Here is a 24,855-nt window from a genome sequence, read left to right on the forward strand (position 1 = left end):
AGAAACATGTTTGAGACCTGGCAGTTGAGAAGAAACACCACTCCCAGGTCTTGCTGGGAAGTAGACATTTATGGAAGTCCACCTAACCAGTCCTCATCTTCTCAAATGCATAAAGGGAGGCATTAGAACTTTGACACATTACTCTCCACACATACACCAAATACAGGCAAAAAGTGCATTAAAATAATGTTCCACCTCCTCTCCGGGTGATCCCCTTTGAAGTTACATATATATAGCGAATGTAGGGGGTGTAAGTCCTAAATGTCCTTTGGAAGCCAACAAATTTAATCAAACAGGACATTGCACAAGTTCTTCACATAATCGAGAATGACACCTTTGCTAAGGAGCAACAGTACTGTGAACTCCAAGTAAAGGCAAATGATGTAAAAAGCAATAAACTCTGTGATGCCATGTAAGCCAATGAAATCTAGATGCTTAGCAGTTTGATCAAAGACTGTGCAATATAAGCAAATCACTTGCATCTGTATTTTGATTTAGCACTGATTTCTTTTTGATGCTGGTTTGATTTTTAACATTAAGTGTGTATAATTATTTCAGAAAGTCTCAGTCTTCCAAGAAATTGCAACTAACTTTAACTTGGGGAAAAAAACTAATAATCATTATGTGAAGGTCAGAGAAAAACTGTTTACAAACTGAAGCTTTCAGGGGACTTTTCTGGGAACAGTCATGGTTCTTTCCCTCAGTGTCTGTTGAAAACCATGTCTAAGCCTATTCCAGACTAAAATTTATCAATATCTCAAACACAGCTGCCACAAACTCTAAGCACAACAAAACATTTTATCCAACAACAGAGTGAATAATGTCATCATTAACTTTCTGCCTACTCTCGTATAATTGTTTGCTGCTGGAAGGATGAAGGCTCCCATACCTCTTCATCAGAGTGTTTTTCACATGTTCTCTGTACTCAAGCACACCACTGGACAGAGCTGATAGGTGCACTGTAGCCTCAGAATAATTGATATGTTAAGTTCACTGTATGGATGCACCAAACTCAACCATAGATCTAACCCTACAATGCATTTTGGCTCAAATTATTTCACTACCATTACTGGAATCACTGATAAGACTCTTATTGAAGAAAGAACGTACAGCCTTGATGCAGTTGGATTCTGAACATTCAGCACTTTTCAGCATATGAGTAAGATTGGAAAGAAAGATTAGTTCTGCCATCACTGTTGCCATAATAAAACTTTCTACTTGATTGTTTGGCATTGTTCTGTCTAATTTAGCCCAGGGGTATCCCAAATATCATCTGCCTGAGTAGACAGTCCAGGACTGTGCTCCCAGTCACTGTGAAGAAAATTAACTCTACCACAGCCCAAACCAGCACAATAACACACTGATGTTTTGGCTGTTGCTGAGCAGTGCTTATCAGAAGTCAGGGAGTTTTCAATGTTTCATGTCTGAGACAGTGGGGAGATGCACAAAAAACTGGGACAGGACCTGGCCAAAGGGATATTCCACACCATAGAAACCAGGCTTAGTCAGACAGGATGGGCATAAATTGGTGGGTGGTGAGCAACTGTGTTGTGGATCATTTGTTTTTTATGGATTTAGTTTTTCCTCTTTTAAAAATTACAATTCTTACCATTTTGTTTGTATCAATTATTAAACTGTTCTTATCTGAACACACAAGTCAGGGTTTTTTTGTTATTTTTCTAATTCTCTTCCCCATCCCACTGTGGCAGGGGAGGTGGTAGTGTGTATGCAGGAGGTAGTGATCACACAGGTGTGTGGTACCTCAGTTTGTGTCTGGGGTTAAGCCACAGCATTTGGGAATCAAACTAAGTTCTCAGCACATTGCAGGCCTACTGTCAGCAAACATTTCTCCCTTTCTTATGGTTTATAATTTCCAAGTAGCTTAATAAAAAGAAGACAAAGGTCTTACTTTGCATTTTTCTCAACTAAAATGAAACAAACCTCACAAATCAAATTATGACCTACCCGACTCCACAACAACAGACTTCATTTCCATGATACCTATATTGGTAGCCCAAAAAGTGTGAGCCAGTGAGTATGTGTGGTTCTGAATATGCTAAGAAGCCTCTTCTGAATCACGGTATCACAGAAGATTCTGATTTGGAAGGGACCTACAGGGGTGGATCAAGTCCAACTCTTATGTGAACGGACGATAAATGGATTGAATCCATAACCTTGGTGGTGTTAGCACCATTCTCTGACCAACTGAGTCAATCTCATAGAGTAGCTCTTTTACTATAATGAAAATAAAATGTCTTGTTTATCACATAGTGGAAGCCAAAAGAAATGGAAAGCTAGCTGTTAATCCTACCGTGTGCATGGAATATGGTGTGTCAGGCTGGACTGGGAACAAGTCAAACTGCCCCCACTTGACTCGGTGACTACTCAATGACTGTAGAAGGCTCCAGAGGCAGCACACCAGAAGCACCCCCACAGCAGCAGCTCTCAGGGCAAAAGCTGCTGAAGTCACTGTCTGCAGGATGTGTGCTAATTACCCCGTCCCCTCGAGCCTCACAGTTGGCACTACCGAGACACGCAATCCTCACAGCTTTTCTAAGTTGTACCACTCCTATAAATACAGCAGTTGCAAAGCAGGTGTACTAAACCAGATGCTTAGCAGTATATTGTTACTAGCTCATGTCTTTACCGACACTTTTCCTTCCTGGCAGACAATATACACCAGGTGGTCTAATAGGGGAATTAGCCATATTGGCAAAGGGGAATTTCAGACTTCCATTTTATACCTCAGCTAAGCTAAAGGCAAGGTGTACCTATAGCAGACTAATCCAAATACCAGTGCTTATGCAACACTTAAGTCACACTTAAGCCCTGTTTGGAAATCTTCCTCTGGTACACAAGTCTTGTAATGGAACAAGAACAGGAATGAAACATTTCACATAGACAGAAAAAGAAACAGCTGCTATTAGAGGATACTGAGAAAACTACAGAGAAGCATAGAGAACACTGAACAGAAAAAGCAACAGAATAGGAAATACCAAAATTTAAAAAAAAACCCAAACCTAAATCCAGAAATGAGCTATAAAAATTAAATTAAAAATTAAAATGGATCAAAACTAAAAACAAACACTTTGATATCTTCAACAGCACCCTAAGCCAACACAGTTAAAGAAACAGTATGAACAAAGATTGATACAAAATGCTGCCAATTGCTTTAGTGACAGAGACTAGCTATTTCTTTTGCATCTTTTTTGGCTAGTAAGGAAGGAACAGTTCCTGTTGTACCCATATGGCTCTATGACTCCATCAGCATCCCCTTATCTTTAAAAGCATGAAACCAAATTTTAGCCCATTCAGGTATCAAAGTTACCAACTAAAACTGACATTGTAATCACAGGGGTTTTTATTGATACCATTCTGAAATATTTGACATGGAATTAGGGTGTCCTGGTCTTAGCTGGGGAGTAAACTGTAAGAACAAAACTATTTGTGGCTGAGCATGTGTCCACTTGAAAAGAAGTTGAGATTCAATATTTCCTCCTGAAGAACATAGAGATGACTTGTGGTTACCCCATGTTGCCATCTTGTAAATAAAACTTGCCTTTCTTCTAAGATGGCTGGAAGAAAACAAATATATCCAGTTAAAAAAAATGCATTTTGCTCTCTATTTTTCCATTAAATGGTCAGACTGACTATAGAGACACTCTCAAAATGGTCACTAATAGTAATTTACTAAAACTCATAGAAATTTAGGTTTTGCAACCTGAACCTGCTTAGCTGTGGTTTCAGCAAAAGAGTATATTTTCATCTTTTTTTAATTATTGTTGTTTTGGCTCTTCTTTCTAGAGATCAGGTCTGAAAACACAGAACACTGATAATACACTGAGAATCAACTAATGAAAGTGACTGTACATCAGTCACCTCAGTACAAGAAAATACTGCCAAAAGCAAACATTTGATAAAGCCATGAAGACTCATTCTGGAAAGGAAAATAAAGATTTTAATGTATGTACCATTCTTAGAGATGAAAGAAAAGAAAATATTTCCAAGGGCTGAATCACCTCCCTAAAAAGCAGTACTATATTCCTGTCCCATTGCAATAAATATTTTTACTTATAAGCATAATTAAATGCGTTTCTCTGTTTGACTTACGTTTTGTTTGCCATCTGTTTTTCAGAAATTCACATGCAAAAAGCAGTTTCTAAAGATAAGGAGTATTCCATTAGCCAGATACCCTAGGGTATACAGTACCATGGCATCACCGCCAAATTATATGGTATCTGAACTACCCAGTGGTATCACTGTAGCAGTACAATATTGAGAATTATGCCAAACTTACCAAGTATTTTGCTTTCTGTACTACGTTCTCATACAGGCCGTCCGCATGCATGTTTGTATTCCTCTATGTCGGTGCCAACTTAGCCTCATTTACCAGAACGTAACTTTCTGATTCTGTCACGGGTGTTCGGAAGCTTCCCAGTGCGACCCTTCAGCAAACTGCCAGTCCCACACGCAGGCCCAAAGGCTTTCAGGGCCGGAGGCGCAGCCCCTGCGCGGCGGGCGGCTCCAGGGAGCTGCGGGGCTCGAACATCTCCCCACACCCTCCTCTCGCACAGTCACACCAGCTTTCCTTACCGGTTCCACCGCACATTTCCCATAGCAGAACCTCAGATACCTCGTTCCCTAAAGCAATTTATTCCTGTGCAGTAACACAGAAACAGCTCGAGCTGGTGCCTCTGACGAGAGCACCTCCATAGAGAACCTGTGGGCTTCTACAGCCCCACAGTCGCCCTCTGAACCAGTCTCGCTCTTCCGCCCGAGTCTTCGGCTCTTGTCTCACTCCCCATGTCTAACGACTTCGCTGGCGCCACAGGTCTTCACCTCCTTTTTACCCAAAAAGCCGGCAATTCCAGGCTCCTGCAGTCTCTCAGTCTGTTCACCTGACTAGCGCCACCCACCTTCGCGCCCTTGGATATCCCGAACGCTGGCAGCTCACTCTCGGCCTCTTGTCCCGGGCTCGCATCCAAAGCTTAACCTGCATCTCAATCGGCGCTTGCGAACCCAGCTACCTGGACCATAAGTATTCCTCTGCATCTTGTCAGGCTCGTTACTAGGTGATGTCTGTAGCGCCACTCCATCTCCTTTCCTCCTGCATTAATCCTTGCTCTCTATTCTCGGCACCCGCTCGCCAACCCCAATAGCAGCACCCACGCAGCATTAAATGCCCTGGGACATGAATTCCGTCCGTAACTCCCCGCCCCCCGCGGCCGCGCCTGCGCGGGCCCGCCCGCCGCTGCCCTCCCGCGCCTGCGCGGGGCTCGCCGCGCGTGGGGTGGGGGTCGGGGCTGTGGGGGGTAGTGGGAGTGGGTTCTCTTCGGGACTCTGTAGCGCCCAGGGCTCGCTTTGCAGGAGCCACGTCGAGTCGAGGTCGCTGCCGGGAGCTCCTCTCCCCTGTCCCTGCTTGAGGCACGATACAGCCGGTGCTTCCTGCCATCGTTCTACTTAGACGGGACTGTGTCTGCGTTCCTGCTGCGGGATGAAGAGGATCTTCGGGTTCGGGAGGAAGAGGAAAGGGCAGCCGCCGCCAGGCAGCGCCTCCCTTCCCTGCCCTGCCGGCGCCTACGAGCTTCGGCAGAAGGACCTGGGCAAGCTACACCGCGCGGCCGCCAGCGGCGACCTGGCCCAGGTGCGGCAGGGACTGAGGAAATACGGCATCGACGGGCGGGACAAGGCGGAGCGGTAAGGGCGGGAGCCGCAGGTGCAGCTGTAGCAGCCCCCGCAGCTCCCCGGCGCAGGAGTGGAGCGGCAGCGTCGCTGTGAGGAGTGGGTGTGCGGGCGCCGGAGCCCAGCGCAGCCTTTGGCTGACTGTGGGAATCAGGCTTCTGCCTCCAAAAACCCCTTGAATTCGGCCGTCAGTCGCCTTAACATTTTTGGCCCGGCCTCCTCAGTGTCCTCATTCCCGGAGTCGTATGTCCTGGTGCAAGGGTGGAAGCGAGCCCTTAGCCTGGCAGAGGGGAGTTGGAAGAGGAACCTCGTGGCCATTCTCCAGACAGGGTTTGGAGTCTGAGTGTAATTGCTATGCATCTCTAAGGGCTCAGCGTGCAGGTTCCGTAGTTAAGAATGCACTGCCTCAGCTGGGAATAACTTAAAAAACAGGTGGACACTGCAGTTAGGAAGGATTTAACGCAAAATAAACGCGTTGTTTATTGATGCTGCATGCATAGTTGTCTTTTGTGAGTGTGATGTGGCAACCTAAGCCACAGTGTGGTTTTAGGTGGCAGGTTTTTGTTCTGAGGCTAATAACTACCTTGGACTGGAAGATCTGGTCAGTGACTTGAAGAAGAAGTTGTTGCTTCTGCAGGTGTTGTTGTACGGGGGTTTGAGTCAAGCACAGCAAACACTTTAACAGTTGTACCTTAAGGAGAAGCCCTGGGCTACAGCAGAGTTCCTAGTGAATCTATCCATTAGCATAAGGCAATCACTTTTCCTGAAAAGGCACAGAGTCCAGTCCTTTGTGATACTCTGAAGAAATGCTGGTTTTAGCAGAGTAGCTCAGCTTCCTAGGCTGGCTGTCGAGAAGGCTGGACTTCTGGCAGCAATAAAACTCATTTTGTTTTATTGCCCTAAAAACACCTAGATTTCTAGAAGGGAACACATGCAATGACTTCCTCAGTGATTGTGTCTTTGTGTACAAGTAGACTGGTTAATTGACATCAGACCTAAGATGTTGTGGTTTGAAGAACTGGATTTGTTTCTGGCAAGGCTTTAAATTGAAGAAAAAAGTTCAATTTTCCTATGCTGGTTATATATTGTAGAAACACGGTATTGCCTCCTTGGAGAAGACTTCCTCTGTACTGGGCTTTTTATGACTATGATAGTTAAACATTACAGGAAAGTCAAAAACTACTTTGCTGTAGTCAGGATCAGTGTTCTGCTCTCTGGTTTGCTACATGTTGTTAGAGGTGCTTCAGTAGTAAAAAATATAGAGAAAATGGAGAAATACTCAAAGTGCAGGGAAACTCTAATATTCTTGCAATTAAACCCATCTCCTACATCTCCAATACACTTTTGGCCCATGAATGATCAAAGAAAAACTTAGAAGTTGACTTGCCATAGTCCTCAAATTCCCTAGCTTTGGTCGTTGTTTCTGTGCTACGTATGTGGCTATTGCCACAGAGGGCAATAGCCAGTGTCTGGGCACAGGAATCTCTGCAGATCAGTTCTTCAGTGAAGGAAATGTCCCCTTACTTAAGCAGATGCTGTGGAGGTTTTTTGCTAGCAAGTCCCAAGCATTTGGTGTGCAGGTACTGATAATGAAGTGGGTTCTTAATCTTGAGATTTGCACAGTGAAACTTGTAGTCTTATCTGTTTATCAAAAAAGCCTGAAATTATCCCTGGCTGTGCTAACTCAATTTATTTAATTTTTAGGACAGCTCTGCATCTTGCTTGTGCAAATGGCCATGTGGATGTAGTTATGTATCTAGTAGAAAACAAGTGTAAGCTAAATCTTTTTGACAATGATAACAGAACGCCACTGATGAAGGTACGTGGACTATGGTATGTTCTTGCAAGTGAGGCTTACTGATTATGAACTAAATTATGTATTTTTCAGTATTCATTATGTAGACCTTTGTAAAATCACGCAAATTGTGATTGGTGGGGAATGGGCATATGCTAGCTAATCTTTGAAGGTGCTCTTAATTCCCAGTATTGGGAAGATAGAGGAATTGCAACAACGTGAAATGTAAATGCTGGAAGTTTTTTGTGTTTTGTTTCCAGGCAGTACAGTGCCAGCAAGAAAAATGTGTGGCTATTCTGCTAGAACATGGTGCTGACCCAAATCTGGCAGATGCTGATGGCAACACTGCCCTTCACCTGGCTGTTCTGCCTGGTAATACTACTGTAGCAGGGCTGTTACTTGAGCATAATGCCAATATTGATGCCCAAAATAAGGTAAATTTTTATATTTGTTATTTAAGTGCTTTCCAAAAGTTGTATTCATATTCTTGAAGTTTTGTTTGCTTGATTGTTTTGGTTTTTTAACTTTGATTTTTAACTTTATCTGCCATTTCAGGAGGGATTAACTCCTCTTATTCTTGCTGTCTCCGAACATCATGAAGAAATAGTGGAGTTTCTCCTTAAAAAAGGAGCTGATGTGCATGCTCGAGATCAATGTGAAAGGTGAGGGGCTATCAAAACTTTGCATGGGTCTCTTTAATATTCTTCAGGTTAGCTTGAGAGAGGCATGGGAATGAGGTCTGAAGAAATACAGAACAAGGAGCCACACTGAAGCAGTTACTTCTGTGTGACTTGTGAGAGATGATCATACCTTATTCCATGCTTTCCACATTGAGAATTGCAAAACGTTACTGTCTGTGATGGCCTTCCTGGCAGGAAGCCTGCTACTAGCTCAGCAACATTCCCTCAAATTGAAAATCTCCTGCGCAGTAGTAGAATTTTTAAGTGTTGTCTGTGTGGAAGCTTTAAGATTAATCATTTAATTGTTTTGAGACCCTCTCCCATATTATTGTTTTTCTTAATGAAAATGCTTTTTCTTTTGTTCATTTCAAAGTAATATTTTTTTGAGGGCAGACAGAAACAAAAATAATAACAGTGACTGTATAAAACAATCTATTTCATATCATATTTCTTGGATCCTTCAGAACCCCGCTTATGACTGCTGCTTCTGGTGGAGAGCTTAATCTGATAAAGGTTCTTCTTCGGTATGGTGCTGATGTTTCCCATAAAGACACTAACGGATGGACAGCTGAGGATTATGCTGTTATTCATGGATATTCTAGGTAAATTTTAAACTGTATCATTAGAGCAAGTTGTCAGTGTGGTATTCTAAAAATTTTTGATAACAGCACCAAGGTTTAATAGTGTGCTGAGACTTGGGTTGAAGGTGTGTCCAGTGATGTCTTCATAGAATCATTTAGATTGAAAAGGCTTCTAAGAATCAACCTAACACTGCCAAGCTCGCCATTAAATCACGTCCCTAAGTGCCAATCTACAACATCTTTCAAATACCTTCAGGGCTGGTGACTCAACAGCTTCACTGGTCAGTCTGTTCTAATGCCTGACAAGCCTTTCACTGAAGTAATTTTTCCTAATATCCAGTTTAACCTTCCCTAACACAACCTGTGGCCATTTCTTCTTATCTTTTTATATGTATCATTCCATTGTCTAGTGTTGACTTGGGAGTCAAGGAAAATTTTTACCTTGCGTTCTCTGTTAGATTTCAAGTTTTATTGCTAAGCTTACATATGCTCAATATAAACCCTAAAATATGTCTGTATCCTACGGTTCTCCAGAGGTGAAACTTGACAGGTACCCAGCAGGAGTTAATACCTTCATAGGTTTGAATATGACTGTAGAGTGAACATGACTGTAGTGAATATTGAAATGTGTAATAGTCATGCAGTATGTGCATATAAGTATATAAACCTATATGGCCATGGATAGGATAAGGATAGGATAAGAATAGGCTGGATAGGAAGTGGCTGTTAACTCTTCTATTAAATGGTGTATGCAGGTGTGTGATTATTTTATACCAAATGTATTTCCTCTCTTTCTCTGTGCAGTCTTAGTAAACAACTGGCAGAATATGCAGACTGGGAAAATGCTGGAGAAGCTTCTACAGGTGCACGAGGCATCACAGCACTTGGCACTCCGCACCGGGCAGCAGCTGCTGGCTTTACATTGGGCGCACCTGCTGTGGACAGAGGAGGTAAGACCCTTAACCACAGAGTAGCTCACAAGGAGAATTAGTGTGACCTTTTCTTAGTGGCTTACTGTGTTCACGTTGGTTTTAGTGGAGGCATCAGATACAGTAGCACAAGCTTTGTGTACGTGCTTATTTGATGATAGTTGGAAGTGCTGCTTGTCAGCCTGTGAAAACATTTGATTTGTGTTCTGTGTTCACTTCTTAGGGTTGTTACTTTCTGTCTGTCAGAACAGAACCCATCTATATGGGTTTTCTGAGAAGAGAGAGAGAGAAGGAGCATAGGGAAGGAACTAGGCAAAAGTGGATTTACTTTTCAAGTGTGTCCTTTTACCTAGAGATAGCAACTCAGATTGTGAAAATCCAATTACAAAAGCAGTGGGTTCCACCTGAGTAGTTGTTCCTCTTTCTGTAGTTGGAAGGCAACAGAGAAAGCAGCAGGAAGGTACATGTCTTGTTGCTTTTCATGGAGTTTGTGTCTTCATTTTAGTTTTAATAGTTCCATCTGCATTATGGTCCTTTTTGTGTGTTCTATTTCTCAAAATCGATTATAACTGTTTCCATTTAGGTTCTGTAGAGACATACTTAGCAAGCGTATTGGAAAAGTAACTTTGTTGGCAATAACATTGCAGTGTCTGTGTATGCTGTATTGGTTTGAACATAGTTTGATTTACAATAAAAATAATGCTTTTCTTCCACTTTCAGTAGTTTTTATAAATTTTTTTAGAAAATAATTATCTCCTTGGGATTCAGAAAAACAATTAAATTGCCTTGTGATCAAAAAATTAACTCCTTCAATGAGTTTTAAAAATCCAGTCTATGGTTATGAGTGCAGAGTTCTAGAGGAATCTTAGAAAATGAATACCTTAGTGTAAACAAAATAGTTTGTCTTGTAGGAATTGAGATGTAACATACAAGTAGGAGATTTTATTATTTCTGAATTTTTAAGGGTGTTACTCCGAAACTGTGTGGCAAATGGGTAGAAGACAGTGCTCAAACAGTTTGTTATTCTTTTAAATACAGTTTCTTACACCATTTTTAAATATGTCAAGAAAATAGAGCAAAATATGGGATATTTTTCCTCACTGACTTTTCCTAGATAACAGGAATTTAATTTAGAGTCACACTTCATTCCTTTGACTTAGGAACACTTGATTTGACCTAGTCAGAGATTTGGAAAGTTTCTTCATAGGTTGCAGAATTTTTTTCTCTTTTAAAAGTTTGGTACAGGTGGTTTAATCAGGAAGGATATTGCTTTTGCCTGAAGGGTGTACACTGTTACTGTCTCTGAGAGATTAGTAACATAGAGAAAATATTTACCTGCATTAATTCTGCAGTCTCTAGCTTACACGCAAGTACAGGTCCTGTATCGTGAGAGTCCTTCTGACAGGCTGCAGTAACAGACTTTGAAGCTTTTGTTAGAGGAAAGGTTGGAATGATCCCAGGAGAGCAGAGAAACACATTTTGGAATTATTTTTGTTTCTATTGTTCTTCTGTACAATTTTTCTGGGATCTTCAGTGTTGTCCTTGTTCTTTTGCTACTTTTGCATTTGCTGAATATTTTTCAAAATATTGTGCTCTAATGAACAATTCAGCCTACTTCATGAGTTGGGTTTTGTTTATTTGAATTTTCCTGGGTCCCTACAGAAACTGTTTGGTTTCCATCACAGAGTTCTTAAAAAAGGATTTAGTGCTTCAGTGGTTTGTCTCTCCCAAGGTCAGTAAAAGCTGTCCTGTATTATCTCTTCAGAAAACTGAGAAATGTAGAAAGGATGAGAAACCATCATGAGGTCCTTTCTTAACTCTTTAAATGTATCTTGTTTTGATAAAAGTGATTTTGTCATATTCATACTGTATGGTAAAATCCAGTGTGAGCAGGACTCCATTCTGCTCCGAGACAAATGTTACATCATGAAGAAATTTGGTGTCAGTTAGCTGCAATAACAGAATGATTTGTTGCTTTAAAATAAAAATTTTGCTTAGTGGGATGGGTACAGCAGATGCATAGTGATTTATATTCTGAACTTGTGTTCCACTGCACACAGACATGTACACACACAAGCACACCTGCATGGTACACGAGCCAATGCACCCGTTTCAGTCATTGTGGCCTGCTCTATAGCCCTGGGAGAACATGCTGTCCTCTCGTGTCTGTGTTCTGGCTGGTGGCATAGCTTTTGTATGTGAGTGGTTCAGCATGGTCAAATGACTCTTCAAACTGATGTAGAATTGACCTGTGTTTGTATCAGGCACCAACTGACACAACTTTTAAGATGAGCTGGTTTGAGGCAACAAGTTACTGGGTTTCTTTTTTAGTGAAGGATAACAAACATGCTAAAACTGTAACTTGAGTGAGTGTAAATAACATAATATCTCAAAGTTGCATGCTGGTCTGAGTACAGGGAGCCAAGATTTCCTTGAAACTTCTGGATAGTCTCCAAAGTTTAGTTCTTGACACATATGGATTTTTGAGATGCTTAGAATAAGGAATTTGGTGTGCTGTATGTGTAAAGCACTCTATAGTCATGAAGGAATTTAATTTGCATCTCTGCTAGACAAGGAATAGTCAAGTTGAGGGAAATACAAAATAATCAGGAGAGTATATTTCTGTTAATCTGTTTCACTGTTTCAAAATACTGAAATATGGATGTTTTACATGGAGAGAGTACATTAAGTTACTGTTTGACATTGTCCCTTGGGAGCTGAGTTCTGTACATTGTGGTTGGGTTGTTTCCAGCACTTCTAACTGTAGAATAGGCTGATAGTCGCAGTATGTTCCACCATTGCTGTAGCTGTTTTGATGTACTGCTTATGTTCTCCAAGTTTCTGGAAATTCCAGTTTATTCTGATGTCATTGTTCCATCTGTCCTTTCCATGCCTTTTCCTAAATGGATATAGGAATGCAACAGTCTCCTAACCAGACATCAAGAACAGGAAAATCAAGGAAAGGTATTTTATACAGTAGCATTTAAAAATATGAAACATGCTGTAAAGTATACAAATATCAACACATCTATAATGTTTATTATCCTGGAGGTCCCTATTTTGAGGTGCTGGTTTTATGAACTGCATTTGAGAGCAGGCTGAGTGATTTTTGTTTGTTTGCATGTCTGGCCTTGGTTCTTTTGAATTTGGCGTTTGCTTTGTGTCACTGGTGATGGTAAATAATTTAAATTTTAAATAAGCCCTTCTGTTACTCTGAAATGGAAATGGGCTTGAATTAAAGTAGAAACAAGCAATCCCCAGAGACTGCTTTTCTAGATCTCATTTCTACTGTAATCAGAGTTCTATCTGAAAGGTAGCTCATGAACTTTCCTTCTTGCCTTCTAAAGGACAATGTGACCTGGTCTTGATCATTGCTTAAAGTTACTATTCACAGAATGACACAATGTTTGGAGTTAGAAGGGACCCACAAAGATCATCAAGTCCATCTCTTAAGTGAATGGCCCTTACAGGGATTGAGCCCACTAACTTGGTATTATTAGCAGCATGCTCTACCCAACTGACCCAGTCTATTGATTGGAAGCAAAATTTCGTAAAACTGACTCAGCTCTTTTGATTTAACTGTACTAATTGAAAATATAATTGAAGTCACCCATCAAGAGTGATAACTGACTGCTCCACACTGGTGGAAATACTTTTATTCACCTTGGGACATCAGCAGGTAGGTTAGGCTGCTGGTACTGATTGAGTTAACAGGAAACTGTTTTATGTGCAACTAAATAATACTGTTTAAATATTGTGTGTTTGTAATAGGAAACAGTAAAAATTAGAGACTGTGTTGGTATTTTCCTTGTTAGCTTGTCCTTGTTTCAGCTTCTAGGTTTTCTCTACATGATGTGCACACTGTATTTCATTGTCCAAAAGCCCAGTTGCAGGTTAGGAGATGTACTCATCAAAATTTCCACATGTACCCTGTGTTTAGAACAGACAAAATTTCCATGCTCTTTTGTGTTTCATGCTAGTAGAGATGTCTTCAGGCATGATATGTCTTTCTTTTCTTTTCCTTTTAATGATTCTACCAAAGACCTTGGATTGGTTGTTATGATAGCTAACAAGAATTAGTTACCAAGAACTTGAGTAAAGCTGAAATACCTACTGTGTGGAAATCGTGTTTGTTTCTGGCTTCTATTTTGGGAATTGAAGAGCCCTTTATTTCATCTTAGCTGCTGATAGTTGAGAGGTTCTAGCCCTCTTGAAGCTGGACTCCTGGAGTTCAGGTTTCTTTAGTAGATCAGTGATGTGCTAGAGTACACTCCCATCAAGATTGCAAATAGCCCTAAGTTGGGAGGATCAGTAGATGCACTTCAGGGCAGTGCTGGCATTCAGAGGCATTTACTGTGACAGGATGTGTAAATGAACTGTCAGGCCTGCCTAGCAAAATTCAGCCAGGGCAAGTGCAAAGTTTGCACACAGAAAGGTACAACTGCTTGCTACAAAGCATGCTGGCACTGCCTGGCAGGAGAGATGCCTTGCTGAGGAAGCCTGACAGGTCTTGGCAGAGTGAGCTGAGAATAAGCCAGCAGCAGGGTGCCCTGGCAACAGTGTCCTGAGTTGTATTAAGAGCAGCATAGCCAAGAGATTGAGGAAAGTGATTATCCACCTCTACTTTGCACTCTCTGGATTGTGTCCAGTGCTGTGGGTGTAATTTGAGCCTCCAGTGCAAGAGAGATTTGTCTTTCAACAGTGCACAAGTTCAGTAGAAGTCCATCAGATAGATCAGGGACAAGAATATTTGCCCTTTGAGGACAGATTGAGGAAACTGGGATTTTTCAGCCTAGAGAAGTGAATTTTCAGGGGACCTAGCAGCAGCTTCTGGTACATGTGAGAAGACAAAGCCAAGTGCTTCCCAGTGGTACATGACAGGAGGTTGAGATATAAGAGGCATAAGTGGCAACAAAATAGTTTCTAATTGGATGTAGGAACAGTGAAAAAGAGGGGTTGTACAGTCTCCCTCCTTGGAGGTGTTTAAGACCAGACTGGATAAAGCCCTGAACAACCTTATCTGACCTCATAACTGAACCCGCTTTGAGAAGGTTAGCTAAGAGACTTCCTGAGGTTCCTTCTGACCTGATTTATCGTATTATCCTATGTGCAAGTCACGTTTGTAACACTGGTGAAAGCTTGGAGTGTGCTATAGAATGCCCTGGGATTGCCACTTTTGTTTGTTGAATGCCCTTTTTGATGCAGTGTACAGAGCTGCTGGTGATCCTTCTACTTGAACTTTAGAGTTTGATTGCTTTTTGATTTTCATTACCTTTGCAAAATAGTCTGTAACTGGGTAGAGCAGCAGATAGTGTAATATCTAGCGTAATGTTATAATGCTGCAAAAAATAATAAATCTCTGCATGTGATGTGTTTTTGTGTGTAAGATGAGTACTTTGGAAGTACTTAATGTCTTGTTAAACCACCACCATTTTGTTAATTGTTTACTAATGTAGGATGTTAATATTATACTTTATTTATTTATTTATTTTAGTTTAGGTATGTTTCTATGTTTTTTAAACTTCTAGGTATAAGAGTCCAAAAGAAAGACAGCACTAGTCTTTTTATTTCCTTTTTTTTTTTTTTTTTTTAATTCAGTGTTGTTTGAAGATGCAGTACTGATTTGGAAATGAAGTCATTTATGCCACTTGTAGTGAATTTACTACACAAAGTATCATTCTATTATGATATGTAGAATTGTCCATTTTAAATGTTTAATTTTTAAATGGTTAATTCTTAGCATGCTAAATTTAATTTCAACATGTCAATTAATCTTTGAACAGCAATAGATGACTTTTCCCAAGGAGACTCAATAAGGTGAGACTTTAAAAATACGTAACACTTACCTGAAGAATGACTTGAGAGACACGATACTCATTTTGCTTTGCTTTTAAAGAAGCTCTGAGAAAGAGGGAAGTGATGACAGTTGGCATACCTCTGAGGAAGAGGAACTTGATTTTACCCCCAAGGTATGTGCATTTACAGGAAAAATATCCTGTAAAAATAAGGGGTGTGCAGGCAAATTTTCTTTGGAACTGAAAGAATCTGCAGCTCCAGCCAATGTTGTTTTCTCTTTAAAGCAATCTCTGGCCAGCCAGCCTTCCTTGTGCTGTGAGTTTTTCCTAAACAATCTGTAGCTGTAACAGAGTATGCAGTAGATTTATAATCTGGAGCCAAAAAGTAGGTGACAAGATAACCACATAGTTTTTGGCTTTTTTCTTGTTCGTATAAGTCAGATTTGCAGACTTCAAAAATTTGTAAGTTATTATAGCCTATCCTGTTCTTCTTCAATCATTGTTATTGTTTTCTGTAAATTTGGGGTTAGATTCCTAAGTGATAAAGGACATTTATTTATCAAGATCTACAAAAATCCTTCATCCCTTACTTCTCCTTTCCTCAGAAGGTTCCTCAAGAGTGCTCAATGAACAGATGAGTTACTCAAATGGATCATTTTCTTACATCATTTATCATTATCTTATATAATTTTCTTATATAAGATGACATTCAGTACTTGCATGTGATCTCACTGCCTGTTTCTCCTCTTTTGTTTTTGAATGCTCGGGTAGTACTCTTTTGTTAGTTACAAGCTCTCATGCCTACTGTTTTTACTAATGTTCTGTAGAATTATCACTTCAGAGTGATGTCTGGAGCATCAACTCTGTTGCACTGGCATTGCGCAGTGATCTAGAGCCTGAGTGTATTAGTTCAACCCACTCTAATGCTGGAAATGTAAGCATGTTCAGTTTTAACTTGATTTCATTTCCTTGCACTGATTTAAATAGAAATGATACATTTTTCTGCCATGATTTTGAAATTTAGGGGTATTTTTTAAGTGTCTAAGAGTCTAAGTTATGCATTAAGTATGAGGATATTAATAGTTACTTACCTTGTGCACACTTGCAGGTAAGCATCCTGAAAATGCACATTTAAATATAATTGAATTTTACTTAAGTATTGCAGATATTAGAAAGAGATTTTTGGAATGATTATGCACGCAAACATTTTTGGAAACAATTTGCAGAAGGGTGCCTGCACAGTGTGAAAGACTTACTGAATTGGATATGAGAGGAGTGTTTGTATAGTTGAAGGTATAGGATGGAGCCAACACTATCATAAGGACAGTCTGAATATATTTACTGTTCAAGATTTGATGTGAACAAAGGATTTGTTTTCGTTACTGTTAAAAAAATTTCTTAAATAAATCTTTATTTACAGAAGCTGCAGAAGCCAAACCTGACACTGTTAATGAATGCTTCACAGCAGTTCAGGAAAAACAGTAAGTTATTTGCAAAAGGTTGCATGATACACTGTATATATAAATATATATGGAGGATATATACTTTATATATATATGAAGTGTGTGTGTATATATATATATATCAAACTATATATATATTTATAAAGTATATATAAAGTATACTTGCTAAGTAGGTTTTGTGGTTGGTTTGGGGTTTTCTTTTTAAATAGGAAATGAGAAATGCAGCATTTTGTAAACACAGCATTTAATTCAGAATAAAATAAGTCATTAAAATGAATATATTAATCCCCTCTGAAGCCGTTTTCCTTCATCAGTTTCATCCTCCATCCTGCCCAACTTCACCTCTCCATTTTGTGACATTCCCAAATGGCTCCTCTCTTGTACATTAATCTGATAACATGCCTGTCACTGTTTACTTAAGTCCTTCTGTTCACATGCATTTTTCTTTTTTTTGTACTTTAAGATGATGGTGATGGTTCTAGAATTGAAAGTCCTGAGTCACCAAAGAAAAGTCTCAAACAAAGAATCCCATCAGGTGCAAATGTGAACAAAGGAGACAGTGAAGAACTGTTTAATCAAGATGTCCCAGCTGTGAGCAACCTCGATGAAGAATTGGAGGAGGAGGAGGGGGAGGAGGAAGAAGAGGAGGATGAAAATGACAGTGGAGATGGTGATGAAGATTATGAGGAGGAAGAGGAGGAGGAGGAGGATGATGATGAAGATTTTACTGAAGATGAAAAGGAGGAGGAAGAGCTGGAAGATGAAGAAACTCAGTCTAATGAAATACTGGAAGAGGAGAAAACAGAACCTAAAGGAGAAATTAATCAGCAATTAGAGTATTACAGTAAAACAAAGTATGAAGGGGATGCTCAATGTGGAACTGGAGATGTCTGTGATGATGATGAAATAAGTAAAGAACATGATGAAAATGTGGAGGAATCTGTTGATACTCCGGTGTCATTCATAGCTGGGTCTAGTGAAAGATCTCAAGAAAATAAAACAACAGTGTCTCCAAAGATAATGAATAATGAAATATCATGCAAGTCAGTACCAAAACAAGCTGTCTTTCAAAATCTAAATAATCTGCAAGATATGCAAGAAAGCTGGAACAGGAAAAGCATGATTGAGGAAAAGTTTCACAGAAATGCCAACTCCTGTTTTTCAGACTCCGAAATGACAGACTGGAAAAAAGAGATACCTCAGCCTCTCTTAGATAGTTCTGGTGTTAAGGAGAAAAAGTCAAACATCAGTGGTGGCTTTGAAAGTACCAGTAATCCTTGGTTAGCAGAAAAAACTCCAGGACCTGAAGGTGACAGACCAGCCTCTGTCATACTTGAACATGTGGATGATGAAGATACTGAAGAAGAGGAGTATGACGGAGTAGATGATAAAGTCTGTAAATTATTGGAACAAGAAAGTGAAAACTTGCACTTAAATAAGCAAGAAGAAAATTGGAGAGCAGCATTCCATTCAAGCACCGAAGTAAGTATACAAGGATGAGTCAATCAAAAGGGCATTTTCAGATAGGTAAGAAACACATAGTAAACTGGATTTCTCTTAGTACATATTTTTCACATATGTCCATTGTTTGATCGTGCATTTTTGATGTTACTTGGAGTCTTACTTGGAGTCATAAGTTTCTTTGCTATGATATGGTAATATATTATAGTGTGGGAAAAGAATAGGCAGTAGACTCTGGAATTGGTTAGATTTTTCTCAGTTCTATGTTACAGTTTTTATCCATGAAGTTTTACTACCATTTATGAAAATTCATGGTGTGATAGCTGAAAGTGAGGAAACAAAAAGAATTTTGCATGAGATTGAGAGCAGGAAGCTAATGATTTTCTGTGGAGTAAAGTAGAGGAAAAAAAGAAGTATGCTCTGGAATGTTATAACTTAAATGAAGCTAGAGTTAGACTGACATGAGGAGCTGCTTACAGAGGAACAGCAAAGATGATGTTTATTTGATTTGTTCTTTTCAGCTGTTTTGGTTGATCTCTTTTAGGAAGAATCATCTAAACACAAAGAACAAGAGGAGGGTGCTGGCAAAAAGTTACAGGCTACAGCTGCTGAGGATGTGAAAAATTCTGTTTGTAATGATAGGCATGAAGTGCACAAAGCTTCAAAGGACAATTCTGGTGAGACAAATTACTTTGTAAATCCAGACCCAAGTTCTTCCTCTACAAATATTAATGCATAGAAAATGAACTAAAATGGTGATTGATATGATAACTCCTATGATAGCAAAATTTTCTCTTGCTTGTGAGTCTTAGTGGGCATTGGCAGAGAAGGAAAGCAGATTGTGTTGCTTTTCATTCATTCTTAAAGAACTGAAATTTTAGCATTGTATATCAAGCAATGTGATATGAAGTAAGTGCCATCCTTAATTTGTTGCTGTGTTCTCCCCAAAGTGATCTGAACAAAATGCACAGATGAAGAAGAGAAGGAGGACTAGAGTGTCTTGAGTGACAACAGTATTACCTTTTATCATGAGTCCTGTCACATTGAAAGGCTCTGATTGCTCTTGACTGAAGCCTGGGAAGGATTTGGGTCAAGCTGAGAGAGAGAAAGCTGTTCCGGTATCTCACCTTGTCCAGTTTTAAGATGTAGAAGGTCTCTTCAGCACCACATGGGGGTGCTTGAAAACATTACCAGCCTATTGAGAGTAGAGCACTTTAATACTTCCCTGACATAGCTTAAAATAGAAATACAATAGTAAAATCTGTCTAGGAACTCCCTGAGACTGAGCCTTAAAATCGTGTGGTAGAGAAGAGGTTTGAATTTTAACCCTCCCCCCTCAAGATAGAAATGGCTTTTGAGTGTTTGAGGTGTGAGCCCATATTTTTAAATGGCAATGCTTAGGGGTCTAGCTTCTGGGGAGGGGCTAGATAACCATTTTGTCAGGGGAGTTCTTCCCTAGTAGCACAAAGGGAGCATTGTTTTTTTGTGACTTCTTGGATGTTAGTTTGAGGAGATTTTGGATAATGTTTCTATGGTAGCCCCTGTACAGTGGAAAGTGATAGTAGATGCCAAATTTTGGAGCTGTAGGCTGGAGAAACCTTGACTCTGTCTATAACAGAACTGCAGGATGCTGGAGTATCTTCCTGAATGTTACCCAAGCATGTTGGATATTACCTGTAGCTTTGTCAGCTATTGTGCATAGCCATCTTCTGATAGAAAGGGAGCAAAAGCAGCTGGAAGTGTAAAGGAGATAACGTGATGTGTCTGGGTGGGAAGAAATGTGTTAATAAAACTTGCTTCTTTATTTGTTTCCATCAATGGGACCTGCATCTTTGGATGTACAAACACTCAAGCATCTTACCTTATTACCTTAATCTTCTTACATTATTTTCAGGTGCCCTTCCAGCAGTGGGAGCAGAGGAAGAGGAAGAAGATGCTGAATCTCCCTGGGATTCTGAGGTACTTTTTTGTGAAGGACACAAGGGTTTCCACTGCAGGAAGTAGTAGTAAGATCCAGAATCACTTGAGAGCTTCCTTTTGATTTGGGCACTACTGTTGATAAGGCTTATTTCCTTTTTTCTTCCTTTTCCCATATTTGTAACTGGGGGCCCTTGAAATACTTCCGCTCTAGGCCAGCTGCTCAGTTAGGATTTGGATGAAATTAGGTTGAGCTAATGTCTTGGGTCTCTGCAAATGGCCTTTGAGTTTGGTTTCTAGTATAGTACTGAAACAGTGAAGTTCCTTGCTGCTTAAAATATTCTGACCTTTTCAGAGAGGCTGACAGGATTGTTGCTTTTTCACCATACAGCCCTAGTCTGCTGACCTGGTTAGCTGTTGCCCTTGAGGTCTCTGGCCCTCTTTAAAGTCGTGTTCAACAGAGACACTGCACATGCTAGCCTTGTTTGCCTTTTTCATTCTTTCTGTCTGTGGCAATGAGGAAAGTCTGCAGCTAAGTCCGTCTTGTTCTTGTGAGAAAAAGAGAGCTCTTACTACCCCTTAAAAATACAAGGCTAAAATGTTGTTAGTTTTAAAGTAGTTGTAAGCTCTGCTTTGCTAATCTTTGTTCAACCCAAATGGCTCTTGTAATTTGGAGCAGCACTGTGTTCATTCACTACCACAGGATATATGCCTAGGGCATGTCAGTACCAACTTGAATGTCAGATAAGAACAAATGTTGGACCACTGCAGACATGCAGATGCTGGTTCACAACCTGTGTCTTGAGTTACCATGTTGATTCTTTGGTTGTCCAGTTTGTCAAGTTTTGTCAGCATGGCAGAATAGTGGTGTGAAGTTTTTGCCTAAGATCTGAAAACAAACACAAATGCTGTGATTTTCCAATATACTGTGTTTTGATGGATTCTTGCCAAGTGCCTTAAAAAATGTTTTTGTATCTAGAATATACTTGATACCATACTACATGAATTGTTTTTTGTATAGAAATGAGTTGAAAATGCATTTGTACCAATTCTCATTCATGTGTTTTAGGTTACACAGGAAGATTCTGAAGTGCCAAGAAAAATATCATGTGGTGTGCTGCTCCCAGCTCCAGAGAGACATGGAGCATGCTCCCAGATTGTGTCAGGGGAAAGTGACAATGGTAACTTCCTGGTGGGCTAATGCTTGTCTGTAAGCATTCATAGGCTAAAGTAAATTTTTGTCAGTGTCTGTCTTAGAAATGCTGTCATGGTGCAAGTGCAAACTACACCAATGAAGTTCTTACTGTTCGTTAATTAACACTAGTAATGACAGCACTTGCTGGCCACTTTGTAAGGGAAGTTTTTTGTCTTATTTCTGCTCCTCAAATGAGTATCTGGTTTTCTTGGTTCAGGTTCTTGTTTCGTATTGATGACAGTGTATGTCTGTTAGGACTGACCTTTCTCAACATTTAACGTTCTTAGATGATAATGCAGCAGAAGACAGCTATAATCTGGCTTAGCATTTTCATCCCCCCTAGTTTAACCTTTGGTAGCATGTGGATAGCTTTATGTTGTGCTTTGACTCCAAGTACAGGGGTTTTTGCTGAGGATTTATGCCTTGTAGTTTGTGACACTGTCTCTTGAGCATCGTGAGCAAAACTTTACAAGCTTCCAGGAGCTTCAAGTGTAGTTGTTAACTATTTGTCATGGAATTCTGCTTAGACAAGAATTCTACTAAGACAAGTTTAGGATCAGTGTGAAAAGATGGTAAAAGGTGGTTGTGGTAGTATTTCTAAGGTCTTTCCACACTGCTGGACCACCAGGTTTACTGAAATTGAGTACTGTTTGGTTTTGTAATGTTGGTTTGGGTTATTTTTGATATAAAATATTAAAAAAAAAAATTTAAATACAACATTTTTGCCATGGAGCCATTCTTAATAATTTTAAGTATTCTTTCATAGCCTTACTTATTGAGAGAACTCAAAGTGTAAGGTGACTTAAGTAGAAGATACGAGAAATAGAGGTGGGATTGTGTGGGTTTGGAAATTATTTAACTTTGGACAAAATGTAAAAAAAATATTTGGAACTATGTTACAAACATAGATTAAAACCAAACATTTTTTTCTGTTGTTCCCCTGCAAGCTAAACCACAACAATTTGATGAACACTGCCTTGATTCTACCTTGTTAGACACCTATGAGGTTTCTGTGTCTGTACCCGTGCTTTCTTAGTCCCATCAATGGAAAGGAAAATGCTCTTCAGTACTAAGCACTTACAGAATAATCACTATGTTATTATATAGTGATTATATAGTGTCTAATACTTAGTTGCAGAAACTGCTGATGTTGAATGGAGTAAAAGGTACCCACAATTTAAAAAAATAACATTCCCCAAAATATTTTTTACTTCCAGGCTTCTTGGAGAAACCCAGCAATTCACAGGTAAGTACTTGTTCATGTCAGACTCACTATTTATGTTTCTCGTTAAATAGTTTGTACTCACTTTGAATTTGGTGTTTTATCATTGAATTTTCTTTTATAGCTGAATACTCCCATATCTGCTTTGGAAATGAATGAAACGTCTCCTAAAAATAGGCAGCAGAAATCAGGTAGTACTTGCCTTAAGTGGTTCTGGATTTAGCTTCATAATCTTTTAGGAGGTTTTAATAAGGCATCTGCTTTATGTTTTGCAGATCTATTGCAGGAATTTGATTTAGAAGATGTTGAGGATATTGAAGGTATTCATGACCGTCTCTTTTTCATGTTTTCACAGACAGACACATTGTCATTGCAAATATTTCCCTAATTTTAAATTAATGGTTCTAACAAGGTGTCCTGGAAACAGAAAGACTATTGAAATACGCACCTATACATGTTTGTTCCCTCCTGTAGTCTACCCTTCCATGATGTTGGCTTCCTCCAGCATACATGTTGTCTTCTCCCCTTTTCAGACAGTCCTCAAGATAAAGAACACTGTTGCCTTGTGTCTTTCCTGCCTTTTCCCTTGTTCTCTGCCGGTTACACAGAAATTTCAAGATTGATTAAGCACTATGTTAAATAGATCTTGTGGGCTCCAAAGATCCTAAAACCTTACTTGAAAACTGAAACTTCAGACTTAACATAGCTGCTGTTGAAAACTTCTCTGATGAGCAGGACTAAATAGGAGTTTTGGTTTGATTACAGTAGTCTTGGTAGGGATAACTTAGGATGCACTCTGCAGTAATTTCTGTGGTGCTACCTACAAATGTTCCTCAGCCACCACCACATCTGTCTGTTTCTAGTGTTGGCTGGAGCCTTTTGTATTTTTTATGATGCTACCTACCTATTTTTCTCAGTCTTACTCACTTTTCATGTTGGAAGGGTATTGTGTCCCTCTTTAGTGGTGAAACTTCGTATATAGAAGGGCTATTGTGTAGAATACATGGCATTATGGAGCAAGACAGGAGGTGCAGAATGCTAATGAAATGAATGCTAATGAAATGAATGCTAATGATGGAGGTGAAAAACCTCCATCTCTAGTTTTCAGATGCCTCACTTGAGTTGCTAAGACTTGTTTCTTTCTGAAATCTTGTCACTTGAAAATGTACAATGTGCCTTCCACAAAAACAGTGACAGTGAGGTGCTGCTTCTAGATGGTATCTGGAGTCCAGTTCTCTGGTGTAGAAAAGATTCAGAGTAGGCTGCCAGGCTGAGTGAATGCATCTGAGAAGTTTGTGGCATGCCCATGTTACATAGAAATTCTGAGAGGGAAGAGTTGAATCCGTTTTTCAACAGTATGAGTGAAGTGTTCAGATCATGGATTGTTTCTCAGCATTACACAAGTTTGTCTTTCAGTTCCCATCCGTGTCTTCTGCAAAAGATAAGGCAGCAGATAAGGTAGATAAGTTGAAATACTGAGTCCAGAACAATGTCTGGAGACAGATTTGTTTCATGCATAGAGTAAAGCTGGGGCCTTAAAATCAAAGCTGTGATTTTTTTCATGTTTTTTTGTGTACTGCATATATGCACATAGGGAAATTACAGTTGCTGGAGCTATGTAACTAGTTACTGTATGGCACACAGCATTTCAAAGACAGAGATCAAGATAACACACCTTTAAGAAATAGGATTGGTTGATTTGTGACCACTTAGAGCAATTTTCAACAAATTTCCTTTAAATGCCTTGTAAGAAAGCAATGTACACAGATGCATCTTCAATCTGTTTTATGGTAATTTTTTTCTCTAAGAGGTCACAAATTAGGATGCATTATTTTATGTTAAGATTTTTCTCATAAATGTGATTCAAAATGTACTCTAAATGTAAATAAGTAGTATTAGGTCATGCTGGTTATCAAAATACAGTTTTCTCACTGTAGGTGAGTACTCAGGATCTACTTTCCATATGTCATCAGCAGCTGAAAAAGAAGATAAGGATGCCATTGAAAACTATGGAGTGTGGGTACGTAACACCAAAGATTTTGAAATAAGAGTCTGAATCACAAAATTGTACTATACACATGTAAAGTGAAGGAAGCTTATCAGGCAGTGAATAATTCTGGAGAATCCTATGGATA

At 39.6% G+C, this 24,855-nt stretch overlaps 1 protein-coding gene and 1 long non-coding RNA gene across 2 annotated transcripts in view; one reads left to right on the forward strand and one right to left on the reverse strand.

Moving 5' to 3' along the window:
- Positions 1 to 3,338: 3,338 nt before the first annotated feature.
- Positions 3,339 to 5,257, reverse strand: LOC147653486 (uncharacterized). The gene is made up of 2 exons (XR_015286244.1): positions 4,298 to 5,257; positions 3,339 to 3,575 (listed from the first exon to the last, which is right to left on the reverse strand). It is a non-coding gene; the product is annotated as an uncharacterized LOC147653486 (long non-coding RNA).
- LOC111931478 (uncharacterized) overlaps positions 5,254 to 24,855 on the forward strand; it is a 48,744-nt gene continuing 29,142 nt past the window's right edge. The window contains 18 exon segments of the mRNA XM_086887020.1: positions 5,254 to 5,697; positions 7,387 to 7,501; positions 7,738 to 7,911; positions 8,033 to 8,139; positions 8,622 to 8,759; positions 9,543 to 9,688; positions 12,581 to 12,631; positions 15,451 to 15,484; positions 15,564 to 15,636; positions 16,883 to 16,943; positions 17,389 to 18,407; positions 18,931 to 19,063; positions 20,281 to 20,345; positions 21,373 to 21,484; positions 22,716 to 22,744; positions 22,845 to 22,911; positions 22,996 to 23,040; positions 24,658 to 24,740. Of these exon segments, the coding sequence (XP_086743146.1) occupies positions 5,495 to 5,697; positions 7,387 to 7,501; positions 7,738 to 7,911; positions 8,033 to 8,139; positions 8,622 to 8,759; positions 9,543 to 9,688; positions 12,581 to 12,631; positions 15,451 to 15,484; positions 15,564 to 15,636; positions 16,883 to 16,943; positions 17,389 to 18,407; positions 18,931 to 19,063; positions 20,281 to 20,345; positions 21,373 to 21,484; positions 22,716 to 22,744; positions 22,845 to 22,911; positions 22,996 to 23,040; positions 24,658 to 24,740 (2,655 nt within the window). The 5' untranslated portion in view covers positions 5,254 to 5,494.

Source organism: Cyanistes caeruleus, chromosome 4 (assembly GCF_971803275.1).
Source record: "Cyanistes caeruleus chromosome 4, bCyaCae1.hap1.1, whole genome shotgun sequence".
Taxonomy (NCBI): Eukaryota; Metazoa; Chordata; class Aves; order Passeriformes; family Paridae; genus Cyanistes; species Cyanistes caeruleus.